The sequence below is a fragment of the Nestor notabilis genome, unplaced genomic scaffold (genome assembly GCF_000696875.1).
Source record: "Nestor notabilis isolate BGI_N333 unplaced genomic scaffold, ASM69687v1 scaffold15191, whole genome shotgun sequence".
Taxonomy (NCBI): domain Eukaryota; kingdom Metazoa; phylum Chordata; class Aves; order Psittaciformes; family Psittacidae; genus Nestor; species Nestor notabilis.
In genome coordinates, this window is record NW_009913468.1 from 8587 (window position 1) to 30879 (window position 22293).

At 42.7% G+C, this 22293-nt stretch overlaps 1 protein-coding gene across 1 annotated transcript; it reads right to left on the reverse strand.

Annotated features, from left to right (window-relative positions):
- Nucleotides 1–453: 453 nt before the first annotated feature.
- On the reverse strand, nt 454–12920 carry LOC104399817 (glycerol-3-phosphate acyltransferase 3). Its single transcript, XM_010023221.1, has 11 exons — nt 12857–12920; nt 7309–7579; nt 6730–6804; nt 6146–6235; nt 5846–5939; nt 5342–5457; nt 3249–3304; nt 2680–2765; nt 2023–2151; nt 1469–1548; nt 454–656 (listed from the first exon to the last, which is right to left on the reverse strand). The coding sequence occupies exons 2-11, from the start codon at nt 7551–7553 to the stop codon at nt 530–532; spliced, it is 1098 nt and encodes a 365-aa protein (XP_010021523.1). The 5' UTR covers nt 7554–7579; nt 12857–12920; the 3' UTR covers nt 454–529.
- Between the last annotated feature and the right edge of the window lie 9373 nt (nt 12921–22293).

Below are 22293 nucleotides of genomic sequence, written 5' to 3' on the forward strand. Positions count from 1 at the left end.
ATCCAGGTGCAAGCTAACCAAGAAAAGTCAATATTACAGTTCTGACAACACCCTAAAACATGTTAATTAAGTAATCTACAACTAAAAAGTCTGTGAGCAACAGGAAAAGGCAAAATTTTGTTATGCTTAAACCTTCAAAGTACCATGAACAAGAGGTATCTCCACAACCAGTGTTCCAACAGCATTTGTTTGGTGTATTTCCCTTCACCCTTACAAACTCAGAAAGTTGATGCTTTTTAATTTTTGTCTCAAGTCCACACACATTCAGCTCAAGAATACCAGGAGCTGCAGTGCATCATCACATGAAGATGGGCAGGAGAGTGAGAAGAGTGAAAAGGGAGGGAGAGCCGTCATTGGCAGGCTCTGCACCAGCCATACAGAGAATATGCATACAGGTGATGACAGATTTTGTTTCTCTAGTTCATGTTTTGGTTTTAATTTTTGGTGGTGGGTTTTGTTTGTTTTTAATTAAAAAACCACTATTCCTGCTAAGGCTGGTTGTGCAAAATTAGTTTTCAAGAACCACCGTTCAGTCTGACTCTGTTCCTGGAGATAGGTTTCCTACTGATCCATTTCTCACTAGCATCTTGCTGAAGTTTTTCTGCTGTTCTTCCTTGAAAGTATCTTTGACTTTTGCTCGTTTCAGACCTCCATCCCTGGAACAGAGCAAGACAGAAAAGTAACCTGCCATCATTATTATCACTGCTATTATCAAGCTCTATATTAACTATCTGAACTCAATCCTAGAGTCATAACCTAGCAGATTATTAAAAAGGCTTTCTTCAGAACTTCTAGAACATTCAAGTTAAGCATGCTGATTAAAACATTTACATTACATCATAATGATAATTCAGTCCAAATTTTGAGCTTAGCCCATGAAAGAAACCTAGTCATGTTTGCAACAGGTTGCACCTACCATCAAAATCTTTGCCAATCCAGGACGCTATTTCCCTAGACTGTAGAGGCAATCAATCTTGTGCAATGCTATGGTTGTCTCTTGCCTTACATCATTCAGAGGGTTTGTGGATTCTCTTCTTCAGAATCTCGCTCTCAAGTTCTCTTCATACAGTCCTGTGAAATCTAGCCATTATACTGCTACCTACTGAAGTAGGACATGAAAAAAGTCCAAGCAGAAAGCCAAGCCCTGTGCTTTATTTTTTGTTGTCTGTCAGTTTTGCAGAGTAACTTCACTTCTGCACCTTAATCTCAGCACGAGTCTCAACATGAGAAACAACTGTGAAGGAGCCCTCTTCAATAGTATGAAGCCTTTAGGTTAAACTCACTGCGTAAGTGCTACATGCATCTTTATTTTTACTTTCACATACACACATGCAAAGTTACTCCCTTGTTTTCTCCTGAGCAGAATGAAGTTATGTTGAATGCTATCTGTCACAAAGCTAAGCGAGGAAGCACCTCTCAATCAAACAACAGATAGTCCATGAACAATAACAAGGATGGCATCACTCACCACGGAAGCTCAGTCAGTCCTCCTTGTCGAGCAATGGCTGACCTCACTCTGTTGGCAAACTGAACAGCATCTTCACCTTCCTTCAAGGGTCATAAATTCAACATGATGAAAGCAGAGAGAAGTGAATTGAAACAGACTTCCATAACACTTTTCATTCACTGCCTCATCAAATTAGCTCACTGCCAAACAATCGTTCCCTTAATCATGCCAACATAATCTGATGTTCGAATGTGATAATGATTTAGCTCATTTTTCCCCTGAAGTGTTGAAATTAAGGGAAAATTTTGCTCCAACAGGATGGAACATTAACAGCACTGCTACTGTGAACAGCGCTATGTTTATTGCTCTCCTTTGCATATTCAGTGCACTGCTGATGGTGCTAAGCTGTATGAGGAAAAGCTAGTCCAATCATACAAAATCAACACTAACAGAAGCCCAGCATAAAACTCTGATTTGGAAACGCAGGGTAGGTAGGGGTTTTGGGGAAAAGGAAAGGCACTTGCAGACAGAGTCAGGTTCTTAAATAGTAGTCAGTCAACCAGATGCTAGATTACCTGTCTAACCATTGGTGGCATGTACCACACATTGCAAACAATGGCCCAGCTGGTCATTATTCGCAGCAGATAGCTCACGATGTTGTATTTGCTGCTGTTCCAGAATGCGTCTCCAAACTGAGGATCATACTATAAGGGATCACAAAAAAAACATATGATAAAACCCCTTCCCCTAAGACCATCACAGCCTATCTCAGATCCAAGGTAGATGCTTTCAGTCACATCCTAGAGTAAATTGACAACTGATACATTTGCTCAGAATGGGGCTTTAGACCAATAAACCTGTGCTTATTAGTGCTGCTTGTGATTACATGATATAACCAGGAGCACGTTATCCACTTGCCCTGACAGCCAAAAGGGCTAAGTCTGCTGCAAGCTGCATGCTTCTCTTCCCTTCAGCACTGGCAAGGATTAGCCAGATCTCCCTTCCCCCCCACTTTCTAAAGGTAGAGGCTGAGCCCATCAGGTCCTACCAACCAGGCTCTATAGGCTGAAAGACTTTACTTCCATTTCAGCCACTTATACTCTAGGAGTCTTCCACAGCATGTAGCCAATTGCTAAAGCTTTCATTAGCAACTGTACCTAGACAGCTTCCTAACACCTTGACAAAAGCAGATCCCAAACTTTGAAATTTGGCTGACAGCCATTTCCACTTACTTTGATTGCAACAGGATAGATTGTCCCTCCTATTTCAAAGCTCCCCTTCTTGAACATCATCACAGAAGTATTGTTTATGCAGGTGCCTGTCCAGAAAAGAAACTGAAGACATTACTTCACACAGCCTACCACATTTTGATAGCAACACTCCATCAACGAGCAGGTCTCAGACTCAGTGAGGAGGAAATGCAGACCCTTTATGGGTATGTTAAGCATCTCTCCCCTGCTTGCTTTCATTCTTTGTCTTGTGACTGACTCCAAATGAAGCCAGAACATGTATGAGAAAAAGCACAAGACAGAGGTTAGATCTGTAAGACAGTATATTGATATTCACAGGGCAAAAGAAACAATCTTCCCATTCTTCCACCTACAGCTTCTGCCAGGATACCCAACAACCTGGAACAGTACTGTGTTGTCTTTGTGTAATCTCATATTAAAGATGAAAAATAGGAATGCCCTAATAAAATCTAAGCCAGAGGTGAAGATACATTTGAGCATCAGAAGCTATGGAAAGAGAGCAGGCATGACTTCTACAGTGAACAGAGATAAGGAACATTTCAGCTTCTCACCTTCTGGAAAAATTAAGATTGGGAGCTTGTTTTTATCTGCCACATGTTCCCTGAGTCTGTGGAAGCAAAAGGAAAGATTAAAACAGTTCTTTTCCACTATTCTTTCCCCAAGCAGGTGCATTAAAAAAATATCTTTACAGATAACACATTTGTTTAAAACCAAAGCCTTTTACTGGACACTAATTCGTACTTGCTTGTGTTTCTAACAAACACGAAGCTTTGTACAAGTCATCCCTTAGGCCCCTAGCAGATTCACTCAGGCAACATGCTGTTTTCTTTCCTCTAAGTTACTTTATTAATGCCCATCAGGGAAGCTAGTAAATGTATGCCACTAAGTCAGTCCAATTAAGTCTGATTAACTCTACCTGCAAGAAATTGCCTACATAAGAAAGTCTTGCACAGTGATGTGTCCAGGCTCTCCTCATTTAACAGCAGATTTCTTAAAAAGGACTCCTACATGCCTACAGCTCATGCTATGTGATTAATACTCAGATGACTTGGCAAAGCTGTCCTGCTGCGCAGAGGCCAATAAGGTGATGAAGAAGTTAACCTGTCAGAGTTAAAGTTCTTTAAAAATTCAGAAGAATTTCTGTCACTGTGCTACAGTGTTCATGGGTACGCCTTTGGTGACATTCTGCAGAAGACTGCCTTTGTAAGCAGTTCTGGTTTTATAACTAGGCACGTTTTTACCCCCCACCCAAAAAAGCAAAACTTGTTATTTCTAGTGGCTCACAGTTTCAAATAAAGTCAAGACAGTTTGTGTCACAGAAAGACCTCTTTTTATCAGTATTTCTCTTAAACAGAAAGTCACAGTTTTAATTATCTTCACATCTATCCTGGGTTCAGCTACAGCAGTCATTTTTTCTCCTTCTTAGTAGCTGGTGCAGGGCTGTGTTTTTGACTTTCAGCCTGGGAACAACGCTGATAACACCGATGTTTTTAATTGTTGCTCAGTAATGTTTACTCTGACCAAGGACTTTCTCAGTCTCATGCTCTGCCAGGGAGGAGGGAAAGCCAAGAGGAAGAAAAGACAGGACACCTGACTCAAACAAGCCAAAGGGGTATTCCATACCACAGCACGTCATGCCCAGTATATAAACTGGGGAGAGTCACCCGGAAGGCCCAGATCGCTGCTCGGGTCGGGCTGGGTATCGGTCAGCAGGTGGTGAGCAGTTGTGTCCTCTTGCCTTGTTATTCCTCTTATCATTATTGGTGGTAGCAGTAGTGGTTTGTATTATACCTTAGTTACTGGAGTGTTGTTATCTCAACCCGTGGGAGTTACATTCCTCCGATTCTCCTCCCCATCCCTCTGGGAGCAGGGGGAAGAAGAAGGGAGAGAGTGAGCAGGCAGCTGCATGGTTCCGAGTTACTGGCTGGGCTTAAACCACAACAACATCCTTTCAAAATGTATGTCTGAATACGTCAGACATTAGTTATTATGCTGATGGCTACCCAAATTAGATTGTTTTTGACAGTCTGGTGCAATCTAGACTGGATTTTACCATGGCCTTTGATCTGAACCATTTCATCCTGTATAATATTTTCAAGCCTTTGTTGGTGAGCTGAGAATCTGGCATTTTGACCAGTCTACTGTACCAAAGCCCACACAGGCAAGCATATTTGGGTCATTCTGAAAGATCCAGTTTGCTGCACACCACCTCCAACTCACTTCAAGAACTGCCATTGAGCCACTATTATACTGATTGCTTCCAATCCTATCAACATCTACCAATTTGCAATACCCTGCATCACTCAAGCCAACAGTAATGTGGCATTACAGATAACTTGTACCCTTGTAACTAGCATTTAGAAGCAGCAGTCATAATTTAGAATATGACAACTAGATATGGCTCCTGCTAAAAGAAGATGCTTTTGCAAATCAGCCTTTTGCCCTCTTAAGATCCCAAGGGTCTGAGTTCCCTGTTTCCATTTACAACCTCATTAGCTTCTTGGGCTTCTGTCTTTCCAAAGATTTAATTCCACATCTGGGTCTTTGATTGCTCAATGACTCTTCTGGGATTATACACCCGGGCATGGCTTCTAAGGCACCACTAGGCGCCGGAGTTATACTAGCACTGCAATCCCCACCTCACCTTTTTGTCACTAGATGGCGGTCTTTGATTTCAGAGCGTTCAAACCAGACGTGAGGACAGGCCTTGACTGTGGCCCTCTGAATAACTCCCATTAGTCCACCGTGAACCTGGCCAACCTGCAAGCCCAATAAGGCACATCAGTAAGTGAGGCACCTGAGAAGCTGAACTTTCTCTTCCTGGTGCCCGGCAAGAAAAACCCAGACACACTGGAGACTGCAAACCAGGACTAGGCAGTGCCCATAAAGTTACAGAAATGCATTCACCTGAAAGGATCTATACACATACCAGGTGAAGAGCCTAGCATTGACACTGTCAGGAACACTTCACTAGCACGTTATATGTAGACCAATTTCAACATAACTTGTACTTTTCCCCACATACTAGTGCTGAAGTTAACATCTCTACTATGAAAGTTCAGTACGGAACTCCACAACCAATCCCCCACAATCTTTCTCTTTCCTGGTCTCTCTCCCTCTGCTGTGGTGACCATAGGTCTCCTCATACCATTGCATAGCATCCATCATTTGTCAAAATGATCGCATCTATCGGTGATGTGTGGTTGGCAACACAAATTCCTCCTTTCTGAGGTTTGTTTTCCCTGCAATTACATAAATTTTTGGTTAGACTACCAGTGTGCTAAGCACCACACTACAAACACAACAGTTCCATAAAGCTGTCAAGCAAGTCAACACCTAGTGTGACATTAACCTGCACATCAGGGAAGAACTTCCCCACTTCAAACGGGATACTCACACACACAGAAGTATACACACACTTTTGCTATCATAAGGTCAGCTCACTCACTTGTTATGGTAATGGATAGTACCAGACAGAGCTCTGACAAGGATGCGGGAGCACGTGAGGTGAACCACTTCACTCAGATAGTTTTTCATACTGAAAGAAATCACAGTCCACAGGATCATCCTGCAAAGTAGCTAGACACACATAATATTCTCCAGCCTATTCAACACAACTCACAGCTGAAGTTTTCCCAGTACTCTGGAGCAGAAGGTTATTCCCAGCTCTACTACTCATTTGCCACAGCAGCTCAGCCAAGACATGCCATACCCTTGGTCTCACCCACCTGGGCAAGGCTGTCATCTCCTCACTGTGTATATTTTGTCCCAGCATTATCTCCCCTACAACACTCCCCCTTTGAATCTCTCATGACAGCAAGAGGAGCCCATCAGAAACCACTACACTCAGTGCCAAGCCTGGCAAGAAGTCAGCCCCAGTCAAAGTTCAAAATGTCACTAAAGCAAGGCCACAAGCTTGTGGGCAGAGTATCAGTAGTCTATGACTTGCAAAATCTGTCCAGTCCTAATCCTGAGCTGTTTCCACTGATGCAACTTGGCAAGTTTGCCTCACACACCACTCACAGTACCTACCTGCTGTTAGGCAGCTGTCCTACGATCGTTGTCCCGACAATCATTGAGGTAATCCCAATGGCAGCAAGGGTAATGCTACAGACAAAATAGACATCACATCAACATAAGTAGTTTTGTTCATTTAAATGTCACTGACTTTAAAATGGAAAGGGATTGCAGGAATTCAGTTATTCCTCAGTTCACTTTAACCCAGTAGTTCTCTGGTATTGCTTGAGAATTCCTTGACATTGCTCAAAATCATGGTCTACCAGAGGCAGCAGATTCAGACAGCCCAATGCATATACTGTCAGGGAGTTTTAGAGCTTGCCCAACATACACTTAGGCTGTCCAATAAACACAACTTAGGGAAGCATTCACAGAAATGATGACCACTAGCCTTAATCTACTCTCCAAAGTAGACAGCAAGACAAAATTGTTCTGAATGGCTTCTTAACCATTTGAAAGAGAGTTTAAGCAGGTTCATCATCTGTATCTGCTAATGCTGCTTTTGGGTTAAAAAAGCTGAGATGACATTTCCCAAGAAAACACAAAATTCAGTGTTCCCAGACTGACAAAATCCCTCAGCACCCATGAGCTTACCGCAAAGGCAGCAGGAAGCAGTATCGAACTATAACCCCAATGACCCACACAATAGTCAGCCTCAGGCTGATGTAGTGGAAGTTGACATTAGTCCTTGTTAGGAGGTTCCAAGAGAACAGCTCTTCAGAGGAAAATCTTTGGGTGACTTCATCTTCCACAATGGCCTCAAACCCTTTTCTGCAGAAGTAGAATATGTCAGAGAATTCAAAGTCCACTCGATGGGGATGCACAATTTCTTTCTCCATAGGCGTTTCATCTCTTTCAATGATACCTTTGGAAAGAAAGGTTAAATATATAAGGAAAACATTCTACACAGTAACAGTCATCCTCCAAATCACTAGTCACTCCACATTATTTAAGGAGACAAATTTACTCTTAGAGCCCCTCCTACAATAACAAGACCAGATGGGTAATTGAACACAGCATATTCTTCAACAGGCCAGATCTAGCTCTTCTTCCTCGCATGAACACCTTGAACATCAAATATATCAAGTTATGTTGCCCACTGAAGATGAAGCAAGAAGACAAAGCCTTTCCCACCATCTGACAAGTCCTCAACTCCACAACTTTATCTCCAAGACCATCTTACCCTTCCAAAGGAAACCAAGCGAGACCTTGCCCTTTTCATTCCCTTCCAGTGCTCTGTATATTTAACAGCATTCAGTCTTTCCCATGAAGGCTTCCCTGTTCCGTAGGCCCATCTCTTGTTAGACAACAAGATCTGTTGTGGGACAACAGATAGTTCGATCTGGTGTCCCGCAGCCAGAATCAGCTGAGATATGCTCTACTGCTACCTGCCAAACCCCCAGGCTGCAATAGCAACTGTGCACAGACCAGCTCTGAATCAAATACACCTCTCTCCCTCCACAGCATAAGTCTTTTCTGTAAGCACAAACAGGACCACAGTATTTTTTATTTTATTTCAAATCAAAGAAAACCACTCTGACACACACAATATCAAAGAAAGTTCTGCCTAGTGGTGCCTTGATATAGTTTAGCACTAACAGTTGTGTTTCAGTTGAACTCTGCCCACATAAGCCTGGCAATAGAAAAGAAACCTGGAGAGTTTAGAATTACACTACAATTATTCTGTCTTCTCCCTTTTTGTTTTTAATACTTACAGTCTGATAAGCATGAATTTCAAAGAACTTTCAAAGGCAAGAACAAATTGTGTAAGCTAAACATAAAGATCAAGTAGCTGCTTTCTGGTAAGCAAGTTTGGTTCCAGAAATTGACAACTGAAGAAATTTAGAGTAACATTTAACAATAACAACCACTCCTTGAGACACTCAACTAGGATTACAGAGGTCCAAGTTCAGGTTGCCACTCTATCAGACACCCTCTAGCAAATTGCATAATCTGTGCTTCCAGGTTGAGATGAAAAAATGGGAAAGGAGAAAGCATCCAACTGCTTCAAGCTACTAGGCATTTCCTACAAATACACCTCCCACAATGTGGAAATCTGTATCCAAGGGATGTAAGCCAGCATAAAAATTCTGTGAATATATTTGCTGTGCAAATCACATGCAATATTTAAATCATAAGTGATATGGAAAATCTTTGTATTGCATTGTAGCATATGGAGCAACGCAAGTAGCTCGAAGATACAAGTCCCACAGATTACTGACGTAAACACTAAAGAACAACATGCAAGAGATGCCGCACTGTAACAAAACCTGCTAGCATCTTCAGCTCTGAACTTGACAGCCACAGCTAGCAACTCCACCAGCAGACAATCACAGTGCATTGTCCTATCACTAGGCTATAAATATAAATCATTAATATGGCACACCTAAACACCCACATGCCCTTTGGGATCTAAATTATATAAACATGCATTACATCAAACATTTAGCAGGATGAAGAACACTTGTATTGTATTTTAAACCCAAACCAACACTCTAGTTTCTGGTTCCATTTTTCTCCTTCAGTCCCTTAAATCTCTACACTGTGAAACATCCAAGACTGCAGGTGAATCAGCCCAACCTGTCTGCTCTATGTTGCTCCTGGGGTAGGAGACAGGTCATAGCCAAAACACACGCGAGGGGAACTCTCCAGCACCCATCAGACAAGTACCACGCTTCTCTCCAGTTCCCAGGAGAACTGGGAACCCTTCCTCCTTATCCAGCCCCCAGTTCAGCATCAACCAAACAGTTGGCTCCCCTGGCTCTTACTTCTTGGCTGAAACCAGCCCAGGGTTCAAGTTTAACACACTGCTGGCACAGCCAAGACCACAGCTCTAATGCCCTGCTTCAGCAGCCTGTGCTGTCATTGTCACGCGACATCCTCGTGCACAAGCTGCCTTGCAGACTTGGGACAAGCTACTCAGAGAGCCAAGATCTCAGCAGCACCTGAAGGGATTATGAATAGAATTAACACACATGCTGCTAGCGTAATATACTTAGCCTTCTTATAATCAGAAGTAACATTTAATGGCCTTTAATCCCTTGGCCATGGGCAGAGCTGAGCTTGCCAAAGACAGATGAAAGGAGAACAGCAGGAGTATATTATGCAGGAGTATAACAAACATCACTCAAACAAAGAAAACCTGCAGCCACTACTTTACACTGTGTCATAGCATAAGCCCCAAGTCTTAAAGCTCATACACTCTAGTCAGCCAAACCACACCAGGCTCAAATATTACACTACCTATTTACAACTACATTATTTGCATAAGCTTTTCTTTTAGTGGATGTCACTTTCAAAACTCTGACCTAACAGCATTTTTGTGGTTTTTGAACCCACCAACTTGAAGAGAACTGCCTTTCCACACAGATAACACCCACACGGACAGCTGAGAGCTGGTTATTTAGTGCAATGAGATACACATACAGCCTCCAAGTACCTGGTCAGCCAAGAGCTACCTGCCATTGGACTTGGCACATAAACACACTGCCCTCTAACACCAAGGGACATTAACGTGACAGCACCAGATAATTCCCACACAGCAACTATACCAGCCAACATTTTTCTTAGGACTATTCCTTATCACACCTCCAACACAGGGGCACTGGCTGCCATTTCTGGAAACAGATGTGAAATACACTAGATTTGGTAGTGTAGAGAAAAGTGGTATCTCCTGAGTCATGTTCTCTTATATTAAGGGACCCTGGATTTAAGATCTTTCAGGAGGACCATTTTTGATCTGCCTCAGAACAAGAAAAAAAATGCGTAATGCAACACAAGGCTCCCTCCTATACTGACCTACCTCCTAGTGAGGACTGGATGGTCAGGAACGATTGAAGAGGTGCTACACATTCCCCTTCAGCACGTGTAACACACACACAGACACTTACATATACCCAGTTTTAATCACTACTCCATAATTCGTTATTACCAAGAATTTCTTCTTCCTCAGTAAATACTGTACAATGCAACTGGGCCTCTCCACCTGCTCATATTCTGTCGCCTCAGGGATGCCAACTTATATACTGCACTTTTAGGCTTACACCTACACCCTTTCATCCACATACAGGAACTCAGACTCCTACTGACAAGTCAGTCCTATGCCTAAAGAGCTCCCAAAAGCTTGGCATTGTCAACTCCACATCTCCCCTGCTCCTTATACCTTCTCAAGTAAGGAATAGTTAAAGGGAACAGCTTACTACAGTAAGTCATCTACAGTGGCAAAAGGTTTTCTTTTTAATTTCAAGTATGAAAAGGATATTAAAAGTGTGCTTCATGACACCACTGCAGTTTATATCCCCATCCATAAGATCACTTGAACACAGCCTGCATGCAATTACCTATATAAATGACTTCAGGCCATTTTTACTAACTAGCACTAATGCTCCAGACAGGGGAATGCGCTCAGATTAATCTAAGTTCTGAACTATAGCACATATTAGCACTATACACCCACTCTGTCACACATACAGGGGAACAGGTACATGTGGTTTTATGGAAAGATAGCTCATAGAACATAATCAACTAGCCAGGTCTCTCTCCCTTTACCTTTCTTTTCTGGAAAAGGAAAAGCTACATGCCAGAATGATCAGATGTCTAGGAAGACAAAACCTCCTACTGTGCAGCTAAAGCAGTACAGCTGGATCTCTTGCCCACTCACTGACCCATGACATGATGGGATACTATCACCCTTACAGGAAGAAAAAGGATACCTTGCTGCATCCCTGACAACCTGTGAAAGATAGCAGGGCACTGACATTATTTGGAAGGATCACTTGCCTTGCCTCCTCCCCACCCATCAAAAAAAAAAAAAAAAAAACCCACAAACAAAAAAAAAAAGAAAAAACAAAACAACAACAAAAAAAAAAAAAAAAAGAAAACAAAACCCAAAACTTTCAGGACACTCACGGGCAATACTTTGAAAGCCATTTTGAAATCAGTAATTAAATAAGACAAATTTTAACCTGTTTCAAAAGCTGCTGTGCAGTACCTCCTGTTTATTATTACACATGCTAACTGACAGTAGCATGTGCTACCATCAGAGCCTGTTTCATGCCCAGCCTGCAGATAGTGCAATACCAGTGTTTACAGTATTGATAAGGATACTCCTTTGGAGATGAAAGGCACACAACCAGTTCAGTCCCTATTACTGTATCATGTTTGCAAGAGCTAATTTGTAGAATCAGGTAACAATTGACTTGTCTAGTACCTGGCAAGCTGGTCCTGGTTCCAGCTGTGCTGCCTAATGAGAGAGCACACAGAAAATGCTGACACTGCTGTTAAATACTGTCAAGAAATGAGCAAATCAATACCAATAGCAAGGCAGTCAGGAACCAGAAGATACCCAAGCACTAGCTGCAATGCCTTGTTCAGGGTCCTCATATTTCCTGGGCAAACTCAGACTGCTCTCACTGTGCTTATAGCTCCCAACTCTTAAGCCAACTCTGACCTAGTACAGCCTGCCACAACACATGCACAGCATGGGTTAAGATATAGTAAAAGAACTAATTTCAAAATTAGGCTAAAGGAAGAAATATGAAGCAACTCTTCTGCTGTTGTTCTACAAATAGTGAGTACAAGAAGTTTGCCTGGCAGACACTGAGGTAACTCCCAGGGGCAAAAGATAAATAGCAGCCAAAACACCACACACTTCCATACAGCAGTCCTACAATAGAAAAAGCACTGAGCTTGGGAAAGAAAAGTGCTGTCCACTATACATTCAGATGTCCCCAGCCATTAATGTGCACTCGGATGCAGTTAGGACTGAGATAGCTGGCCAGCAGCCCTGCAAGCAGCAGCCTGAAGAGTTGAAGACAAAATTCAAGCTTGTATTGTAACTCTAACATTTCCCTCAACTGAAGGCAGTCTGCATCTTAAGCTCTACTTTGTTTTGTTAAACTTAATGTTATTTCATACCCTTCATTTCCTCATCCCCTGATTTTTCAACCATTCAGTACAAGCCAGTATAAGTAGTGTTTCATTCTGCAGGAACAGTTCTTGTGCCAGTAGCATTGCAAAACAATTAAATGCAAAAGTTAGCTTTTCCAGCTCTCTCAGGTACACATCTAACGTCATTTGAAAAGGGTTCAGTTCTACTTTAGAACATTAATCTTATCAATTGGACTTTACCCCGAGCTCTCACCATTAGTAGCAGAAGTCTTTATCGGTGGCTGTGGCTTTTTGACACCTTTTTCTATCCGTATAGTTGCCCACTGTTGAAAAGAAAGAAAACATTAATTTCACAAATGCAGTATTCACTCAAGAAAAAAGCCACTTAAAAAAGCAGCAGTTAATCAAAGACAGGTTGTGATTTTCACAGAATATCTTCCATCACCCATCCTCCTCAGCTGGGTCCACACACAATTCCTCCAGAGAACACTGCCTCAGTGTATTTAATAATCAACCTTAGTGCTAGCCACTACATCCCAACTCTGCTTGCCAGCCTTCAGAGCTGACTGTGCTCCACAGATGGTTCAGTTCCTGTTCAGATACACAGCCACTAAAAGCCTGATAGGCCTCTGCCAGCCTTGCTACTTGCACGCCAGCCACTGGATCATGGATGCATGGGAAGTTCCAGGAGCTGAGCAGGACAACAACCCTGAGCAGTACAGCACACATTCACAGACCAACAGACACACAACTCAGCTAAAAAAAAAAAAAACAAAACAGCATTTGCAGTCACAGGAAGTCTCATTCAAAATAGGATTGCCCCAATATTTTTCCAAGCTGAGCAAAACTGCAATTTCCCTTACACTGCAGCTGCTCATTTCTTAGCATTTTAGAACTCTGAGCAGCAGAAAAACAGGGCAAATCACCACCTCTAGTGTACAGCTGCAGAGAGCCTCTTCCCCTGTCCTTCGGAAGGAAGGGCTGCCAGCCCACTGGGGTTAACCTGCTCTTTTCTAGTAGGTGGGCTGGGAGAAGGAGATTGAAATAGGTGATAAAGTAAGCTCTGCTCTCCAAGGAACATCAAAGCTTCCCAGAAGCTATGCTTACTGCAAACCCCTCTGGCAGGGCCACGCAGGCATGAGGAGACTTCCTCTCATTTCCAGCCCTCATGGGGCTGGAGCCAGTTTAACCTGTTCTCAGGCCAAAACGCTGTCTTGACCTTCAGCTGACTCAGTTCCACACACTGCTTTTAAATAGCCTTTCCACCTCCTACGTCAGGCTTCCTTTTTACTGGGTTAACAGTCACAACCCCTTTACCACCCCAAAGCCTGACCATGATGACAGAGTAGCCCTTCTGGCCTGGATCCTTCCTTTCCCCACAAGGCAGCTTTGTGAAGGGATGGAAAGCTCAGCCAAAGAGGACTGACTTTGTTGCTCCCCATTATGTGCATTAATTCCTTACCCATGCGACTTAATACTATTTCTAGGAATACTGTTATAATAGGTGTTTCCAAGACAGGTGACCTGGCTGAAATGAGCTCACTTCCAAAGATCAGGATATTATCCTGTTCCAACCTGAACAACTTCAGCAGTATCAAAGGCATGCTTCGTTTTAACAGCATACAGATGGTCCTCGCTGGTCTGCACAGAAAGGACCCAGACCAATGCTAAACCAGGCAGTTTCCATCTCTCCCCTCCAAAAGAGCTGTGAGGCACTTGGGGACACAGTTATCTTTTGAAAGGTAGCTTGTCTCATGGCATTACCTCCACCACTAATTCCCCAGCAGCCAGGACTGCTTACTGTATTGAGTCTTAATTAATCACAGCCTACCCTGCCAAAATATTCACTTGGGCTTGTTTTCAGTTCTGCTGCTAAGGCAACAGCTGTTCCAGGAGCTAATTTTACCTATAGGAATAGCTCAGTACTTTGTGGCTACACATTATCCTCAGCAGTGCTATAGGCATGAAAGTTCTGGGAAATACCAAACTAAAATACTGTTCAAGAAAGAAACTATTTGTAGTACCTCTATTTCTACATTTCTTCTCCTGAATGGATATGGGGGTACAGGCAGACCAACAAATACATTACACAATCGTTCTCTGACCAGACTTGAGCCACTGTATTCATTGAATTATAATCGCCACAAGCAGGTAAGTCACTTATTACATAGAAGAGTAAAAACATACTTGGCTAATGGTCTCAGTCATATACACTAGCTGAGAAAGTAAGTTTCCATCTTCCAAATCCTCTCAAACTGGTAATCAAAACCTAGCACTGCCACCTTTTGCAAAACCTGGAAGAACAATTTCTGTTTGGGGCTCAGAATAAGCATGCAACACTCCCTACACAATGCTCTTGCTACAGAAATCCTTCAGTTACAAGTTCACATTAGACACATTAATGTCAAAAAGTTTGAGCCTCAGCACAAGCCATGAGGACACAAGCTATTACGACATGCCTTTGTAATGTCTCAAAAGCTTGCAACATCCTACTATTCTGTAGTATCTCGACACTTATGCAAAGGAGGCAGTGAACTCCTCTCAAAGGAGAAATTGCAGAGTCATGTAACCCAAGTAAGTTTCTACTGCTTAGATGCATTTATCTACCCTGTTGCTTCTAAAGTAGTCTGACCTTTGGTCCACAGGTTCCTGTAACTCCAGAAAGATGCAACACCCCACCTGGGCAATGGGAGGGACGTGGGCAAAGAGAAAGACTGGAAAGGTTAACTCCCTTTGACCTCTACACATGCCTTCCCAGGAGATGCAAGCACCACCACAAGGTTGACACCAGCGTGGCATGTAGTGCAAAGGTTGCACAGAGCATTCCAGAGGACAGATTACTTATGCTAATGCAATTTTACTTCTAGTGCCAGATCTCCCTGGGGATTTAAGCATGTTTCATAAAACCAGCAAGGATGAGACCAGCTCCCCATTTCGCTCCCTTCTTGGCCAGGAGCCTTTGAGGATTCATAAGGGCTTACATCTACCAGATGCTACAGCATGTAAGTTTTAAGTCCTCTATGTCAGCTTTCTTCTTCCCTCATTTTCATACATGTCCCTCATCGTATTTTCAAAAACTATGTATGTTCCAGCAACCAAGCAAAACAGACAGTTTTCCTTAACTCTACTTAATCTAATCCTTCCACTTATTCCCAGGCAGACTAAAAAAGTACCTAAAAAAGGCACTATCATCAAAGCTAAAATTTGATCTTTGATCAAATTAGAAGCTTGTTTATATCCAGTTTGGAATACAAGAGACACCACATGCAGCATGTGAGTAATTTCCCTTCCTTCCTGCTAGACAGGAATTTGCACCATCCACCACCACTTCAACTGGATCCTATGCTAAGGAAAAGCTTTATACTACAAAGAGCCATCATAATGTTAGATAATCCATCACAGAGAAAGGAAAATAATGTGTTTATGTATTACAGATCAAAACACAGAACAAAATAAGGCATAACCTCCATTCTACTCAGAAGATGAGCAAAAGCAGGCTGGAGGGTCTTTTGGATTTATCACTTACCAGTAACATTGGCTTCTCCCAGTTTGTGAACTGGTGCTGAGCAGGCAGACTCAAGTACCTTGAAGCAGAACTAAATTCTTTAGCATGGACTCCTGAAGCAGTTTTGGGGAATGAGTATAAAACAACAGGCTCCTGAACAGATTAAAAATAGTTCTGCAGCTGGGGTTACCCACTGAACTAACACAAAGTTAGAAAGCAGCATGATCATAGAAACTACACAAACACCACCACAGGTCTGATTTTGAAATTTTGGTATCCCAACTGCTCAAGACAAAGTAGCTTGGATGCTTTAATTACACAAGGCACACCACAGTATGCCACACTTCAAGACACCGCACTTCACTAGGCAAGGAAAACATACAAACCTTTCCCTGGAAAGATTTCCCTCCTCAACCCCATAGAAGAGGCTTTTAATTTATCAGCACCATAAAAACAAGCAAACAGCAAGTTAGCAGCCTATACAAAACAGCCAAAAGAGAAATTTCACTTATACATCACTAAGCAATTCTCACATGTATAGGTCTTATGCAGCACTTGAGAAATATCCAGCTAGGTCAAAGAGGGGAAAAAAAAATATAAAAAAAAATCCACACATTATTTACAACAGATGTGAAAAAGACTCTCATCTCCAGATAAGATAGTTGCCAGATAGGCAACTATTTCCAAAGCCAAGCTTGAAATGTTGTTTCATGAAAGCACATCTAGAGATACGTTGTTAAGATCAACCACAAGTTATTATGAACAGTTCAGGGACTTCCCATATTTCCCTAACAGATGAACCTTTACCTTTCACCCCGTTTATCACTTTTACATCATCTCTGGCTTAATAGCAATGCTTGACAACTATTCAGAATAGGAACTATTGACAATGACTGAAATCTGCAGTCATACAGAGTTAGATGACTGATATTCCCCTACTTAAAGGCACTGCTAGGTCATGTTCATAGCAAAATTTATATGCTAGTTTAGGCAAGCGCTCCTCCTTGGAGGCTCTCCAGACTTCAGTAACAAAGACTTCATAGCACCTCCCACACCACGCTACATTAACACAGCAAAACCAGCATGCCAATTATTGTTTTGTTTTGTGTGAGAGGAGGAAACCACCACCACCAAGACGTGCAACCATCCCTGAGGGAGCAAAAGGTCCTTTGTCATGGGAGACATCTCTTCCTCATTCTGATGGGACATCCTTGCCACTGCCTCAAAGCAGCTTTCCAAGTTCTTCTGCACACAAGTTGTATAGCAAGTCCTTCCTGGTGGTCAGGTATCCAAAGAACAATAATGAGTCCAGCAGGAAAAAAAACACCAAGGGGATTGGCAAGAGAAATGCCGAGCAGCTTCTTTTATATCAGCTTCACAAACTGTCACTTTAAGGCAAGCTCTGTATACAGCTGGTGTTACTTTAACAGCATTTGCTTATCAACAATATCAGAAATGCCAAAATTCACATGCTGTGAAATTGAGACCAAGCTCAGATCAGAGTTGCAGACCAGAAAGATGCTGTGTTAACTAGTGATGCAATCCCAGCTGTGCCAACCTTACTTAAGTGCAAGGAGCCCTGATGAAAACATACGTAACAGGACTGGGGTCTAAGTTAATACAGCCCAGGGATTTACCTCAAGATCATGCAGCAGATTTGCCGAAATACTATTCCAAAAGTCGGTCCAACCCCTGTAAACAAGGGTGCCTCAATTCACATAAGGCACATCTCCAAGACATGCTTCTTGTTAACATCTGAGCTGGCAGCCTTCAGAGTTACTGTCTCACTTCAGAGCTCTCCATTTCTTCTCTGCCCAGCAGTTCTTGAAGGATACCAGTTACACAGAGGCCTTCATTGTCACTGTACACGACATTAGTCAGCAAAGCTTGCTTCAGAGGGCAATGAGTTAAAGAGGAAACAGTCAAAAATGATTCACTTATTTATTAGCTTACACCTTCTCCTTTTCCCTTCCCCACCCTTATACCCAGCACAACCTGCAATACTGATGGTGGTTCACAGGAAGAAGCTGTAGTCTGGCATACTTGGAACAGGACATATTTGGAACAGGACATAACAGTCCATCCCACCTACTCTGCACAGCCGCGACCCACAGTTTGACCACAGCCACCAAAAGGTCCTCTTTTTTAACCCCACAGATATATTATTCTTAAGTTTAGGTCCATCCATGCTGCCAGGGTCATCTGCAATGCAAGTTAACTTTCACTTCACCTCCTAGATACTGAATAATGTTACACCCTTATCTAGCAAAAGCACATTTGCACAAGCAGCTATTAGAAATCGGTTCTGTTACAAGGGGCCACTATTAAACACAGATGGATTATTTACAAAAACCACCTATGACTTCAAGCATCTGTTGTGCATTACAGCAAAACCAACCACCCAAGAATTGTTTTCTGTTAACTGCAAGCCCCACAGTAAAAGAGCCTCAAGAGATCAGAGAGGGGAGGAGGGAACATGGGTGTGCATTCAAACTGCTTACAGGCATCAGCAAATCATTAGCCCAAAAACACACAATAACGTGATGTTAGTCTATAGTCAGGCTGTTTCTTAATACCAATGTGACCCAATAACTTCACTTCCCTCAGGCTAGATCATTTCTTAATATTTCACAAGTAACACACACCACACAGTTTAAAACAAGTGTTTTTCCACTAGGAAGAGCGAACAGGGCAGTCTGTACAAGTGTGACTGACAAGTCAACCCTACTGTTTCAAGGAGCTAGGAACACCCAAAAACCACAGCAGACTAAAAGAAAAAACCCACCAAACCCAAGAAAAGTATTAGAATTACTTCTTCATAAGGTGAGCTACAATCTGTGAAGCAGAGATCATCCCTCCGGGGGCTCATTGCTACTGCTAAATATATAGGCACACTGTCTGAACTAGTCCTCCAGATTTCCTGCAAACTAATGGGAACAGATTGCTCTGTGGTAGTGGCTGATCTATGGGCCTTACTGAAAAACAAATCACTTTCTGAAAGGCTGGATTTCTCTACTGCTTGTCAAGAGAGCTCAAATGGCATGCCTGCAGGGGGCCTTAACAGCCCCAACTCATAGTAGAGATTATAAAAAAAGGAAATTAAGGGGAAAAATGAGACCAAGAAGTAAAGACACCCAAAATTTAAAATTGGAAGCTATCTGATGATGTTTAAAAACAAGGAAATATGCAACATGGTTGCAAGAGGCAGTCCCCAGCACTTCAGCAATAAGAAAGATTTCTGTGGCAAGTGATTGGGGGAAGCCAATTTTCTAATAGCAAGTAGTCTGTCTGTCATACTACCTTCCTCGTATTAGAATAGCTGGTCATGCTTTTCTGCTCTTTTTCCCCCCTTATCACACAGGATAAAATACTGACATTCTCCATATAAAGCTGGTACTCCCTAGCACAGTACTTCAGGGTCAAATGCAAGCCTCAAAGCAACCCAGGAGAAGCACACCCTCAACACTTGCTGTTTGTACAAGCTGCATTTTGCTTAGAAGCATGTGCCTTGCAGAGGCATCCCAGCACAGAGAAAAAGCTATTGTGCACCAACTGATCTCCCTTGTCAGTAGCATCAGACAATCAAAGTACAAGAACACTTTGTTCCTAGAAGAAGCTTTCCCCTCTCCCTTTTCTTGGACCATGCTTGCAGGTACAGATTTATTTTTATTGGCAGGAAAAAAAAACTCAAGCAGAAGCCCAGTATCATCCTCAACTTGCTCCCTACCGGAGCCTAGATGACAACTAAACAGCACAGACTCATTTTTATATGCTTTGTTTCATCTGACATGACAGTGGACTAGCGAACTATAGATTCTCCATCTACATAGTCCCTGGACTGTGGTACCCAAGTTGACAGACTTGGACCCTCACAGCAGATTAGCTTTAACAAAACATATGTTGTTACCTGACAACTGCTGTGTAAGAAACAAATCGCGTAGCCACTGTGTCCTCTGACTACACCAACATGCGAGATTTAAACAGGCAAAACCAGAGAGCAATATGGTATTCAGCTGCTGTGCACAAGCATCTACCACTTTGCTGACAGCTCAGGCAATATAACCTGTGAAAGAGGAAACAAAGGCAGCAGCACCATCACGATCCTGACTGAGCATCCTGCAGGCCCAAGAGCCCATCCTCCTGAAAAGAGACAAACAAGATTGCCTGGAAGATCCAGGGCTGGAAGCTTAGGGAAGCTATTAAGTTAACCAGTCTGCTGAAAAAGATCTTAGCCATCAGAGACTGCAGCATCCTCTGACTCAACATAGCCACAAAAATGATCACTGCTTCTCAGGAAAAAGCCTGCATATTCAATTCAACATCCCAAAAGTTTCAGACACTCAGGCAACCGCACAAGCCTAGCAGCTATGCATTTAACACTTCATGTTGTCAGCATGCATTTTGGCAGGGAAAAGTCAGGTGTGATAACACATATCGCCACGCACTCTCGCAGGCACTGCTTGGAACTGGTTGGCAGACTATCAGCCTGTCTCTATCAGGCTGCTAACCAAAAAAATCACCTAAAACACTATTTCAGGATTCTCCCCCTACAGGTATTCTGAAAGCATAAAGAATTCACAGGCAAAGCAAGGCCAAGCTGAGGTAAGTGGATTCTTTAGGTGGATTAAGTTTTTTCACTCTCCTGCAGCAAGTCCACTGTTCTCCTCAGAACACTTCCCAATTTGTCACTGGCTTTTCTTTTATATATACTTAATATTATATATGATATTTATATACACACTATTAATATCACATATTTTTCATATATGAATGAGTGGCTCATAATTCCAGAAATTATTTAATGCAAAATTAATGGCTACTCTCAAGATAAGTCATTACTTCCTCTCTTAGGCATCAGAAGAACTCTCATAAGTCACTATCATTGATATTCCATCAGCTGCTTCTCCATACTTCTGCTCAAGACATTTTGAATCACCTCTTGTTGCAACACTTGATGACACTAAAAAATACCGATTGATGATCTAAGAATAAAGAATGTAAATTGCTAAACAGTTAAACACAGGTGAAGGCAAGTCATCTAAACAAGACTATCTTACTAGGCCATCTGTCTTGCTCTCTCAGGCCAGTGTGACCTTCACCACTTCAGCTTCTGCTATCCAAAATTTCTTTTCCAGTGACAGCTGCATCTTCTACCCTTAACGGTTGCCCTCATACCATTCAGCACCCCAGAAACTACTTCGAGCAGGTTCATTCTCATCAAAAGCCTTACCACATTTTAACTTAAAGATACATTTAACAGACAACATTTTTATTAGTGGCTAGTGGGTTCTTTTAGCTGAGCACTAATGATCTTGAAGGCATTGAAGCACATTAGCAAGGTTTGACTGCAAACCTCATAGAACAGGATTAAATGAGACTAAAGCTACTTTCCATAGTCATACATCAATGCGTATTGCATTGCCACAGACTGTTCCTTGTGCTGTTTTACTTCTCCTTACGACTGTTTCGCTGGGTTGGGTTCCACTCCTCCTTGGAAAAAGCATAATGAAGACTTAAACAAGATCATTTCTACAAACCATGTTGAAACACTCTTCCTCACCACCACTCCAGGCTTCAGATGGAGCGCTTTCACACGTACATGAACTATGGCCCATCCAGAAAGCAGTTCCCTTGCAAGAAACTCATTTCCCCAGAGAATCTGGGGCAAGACAGAGACTGAGGTGCTGGACATGCTCAATGGGACAGGCACCCACATCTCTGAGCATCAGCACTCTGTACATTCGCAGACGCAGGCACTGGGCATGCTGCCAGATATTTATACCCTCCAAGAACGTGACCCAGCACAGTACCTCTCAGGTAGGGTGCAACTGACACCATTCAGAGACAACCACACCCAGGACATGGTACAGCCTTAGGTAACACGGTTTACTTCACGCTCCTGCAGGTTCAAAGGAGTGCACGCTGGAGTCTGCACAACCACTAAATTCATATACATTCAGGTTTCTGCCAAAGGCTTTGAACTCCAGAACTACAAAGGCACAGAGATGACGCCAGACAGGACATAACCTACCCCTCTCGTCCACAGCCCGCGTCCCCAAGGGACAGAGTTTCTCTGGGCTCCCCAGACCCAGGCAGTAAAGGCCGTTCCCACCTCCTCACACCTGCCCGCGGGGCCTTCGCGCCCCAGGCAGTGGCGGAGCAGTTACGCTGCCACCGGTCGGAGG

Bases quoted from the DNA above. Each gene is read 5' to 3' on its own strand.
- LOC104399817 (XM_010023221.1), bottom strand. From the start codon at position 7,553: ATGGAGAAAGAAATTGTGCATCCCCATCGAGTGGACTTTGAATTCTCT. The intron at 6,236-6,729 runs GTAGGTACTGTG...GATTTCTTTCAG, and splicing joins GGACAGCTGCCTAACAGCAG to TATGAAAAACTATCTGAGTG. The intron at 5,458-5,845 runs GTATGAGGAGAC...TTGGGCTTGCAG, and splicing joins ATGATGGATGCTATGCAATG to GTTGGCCAGGTTCACGGTGG.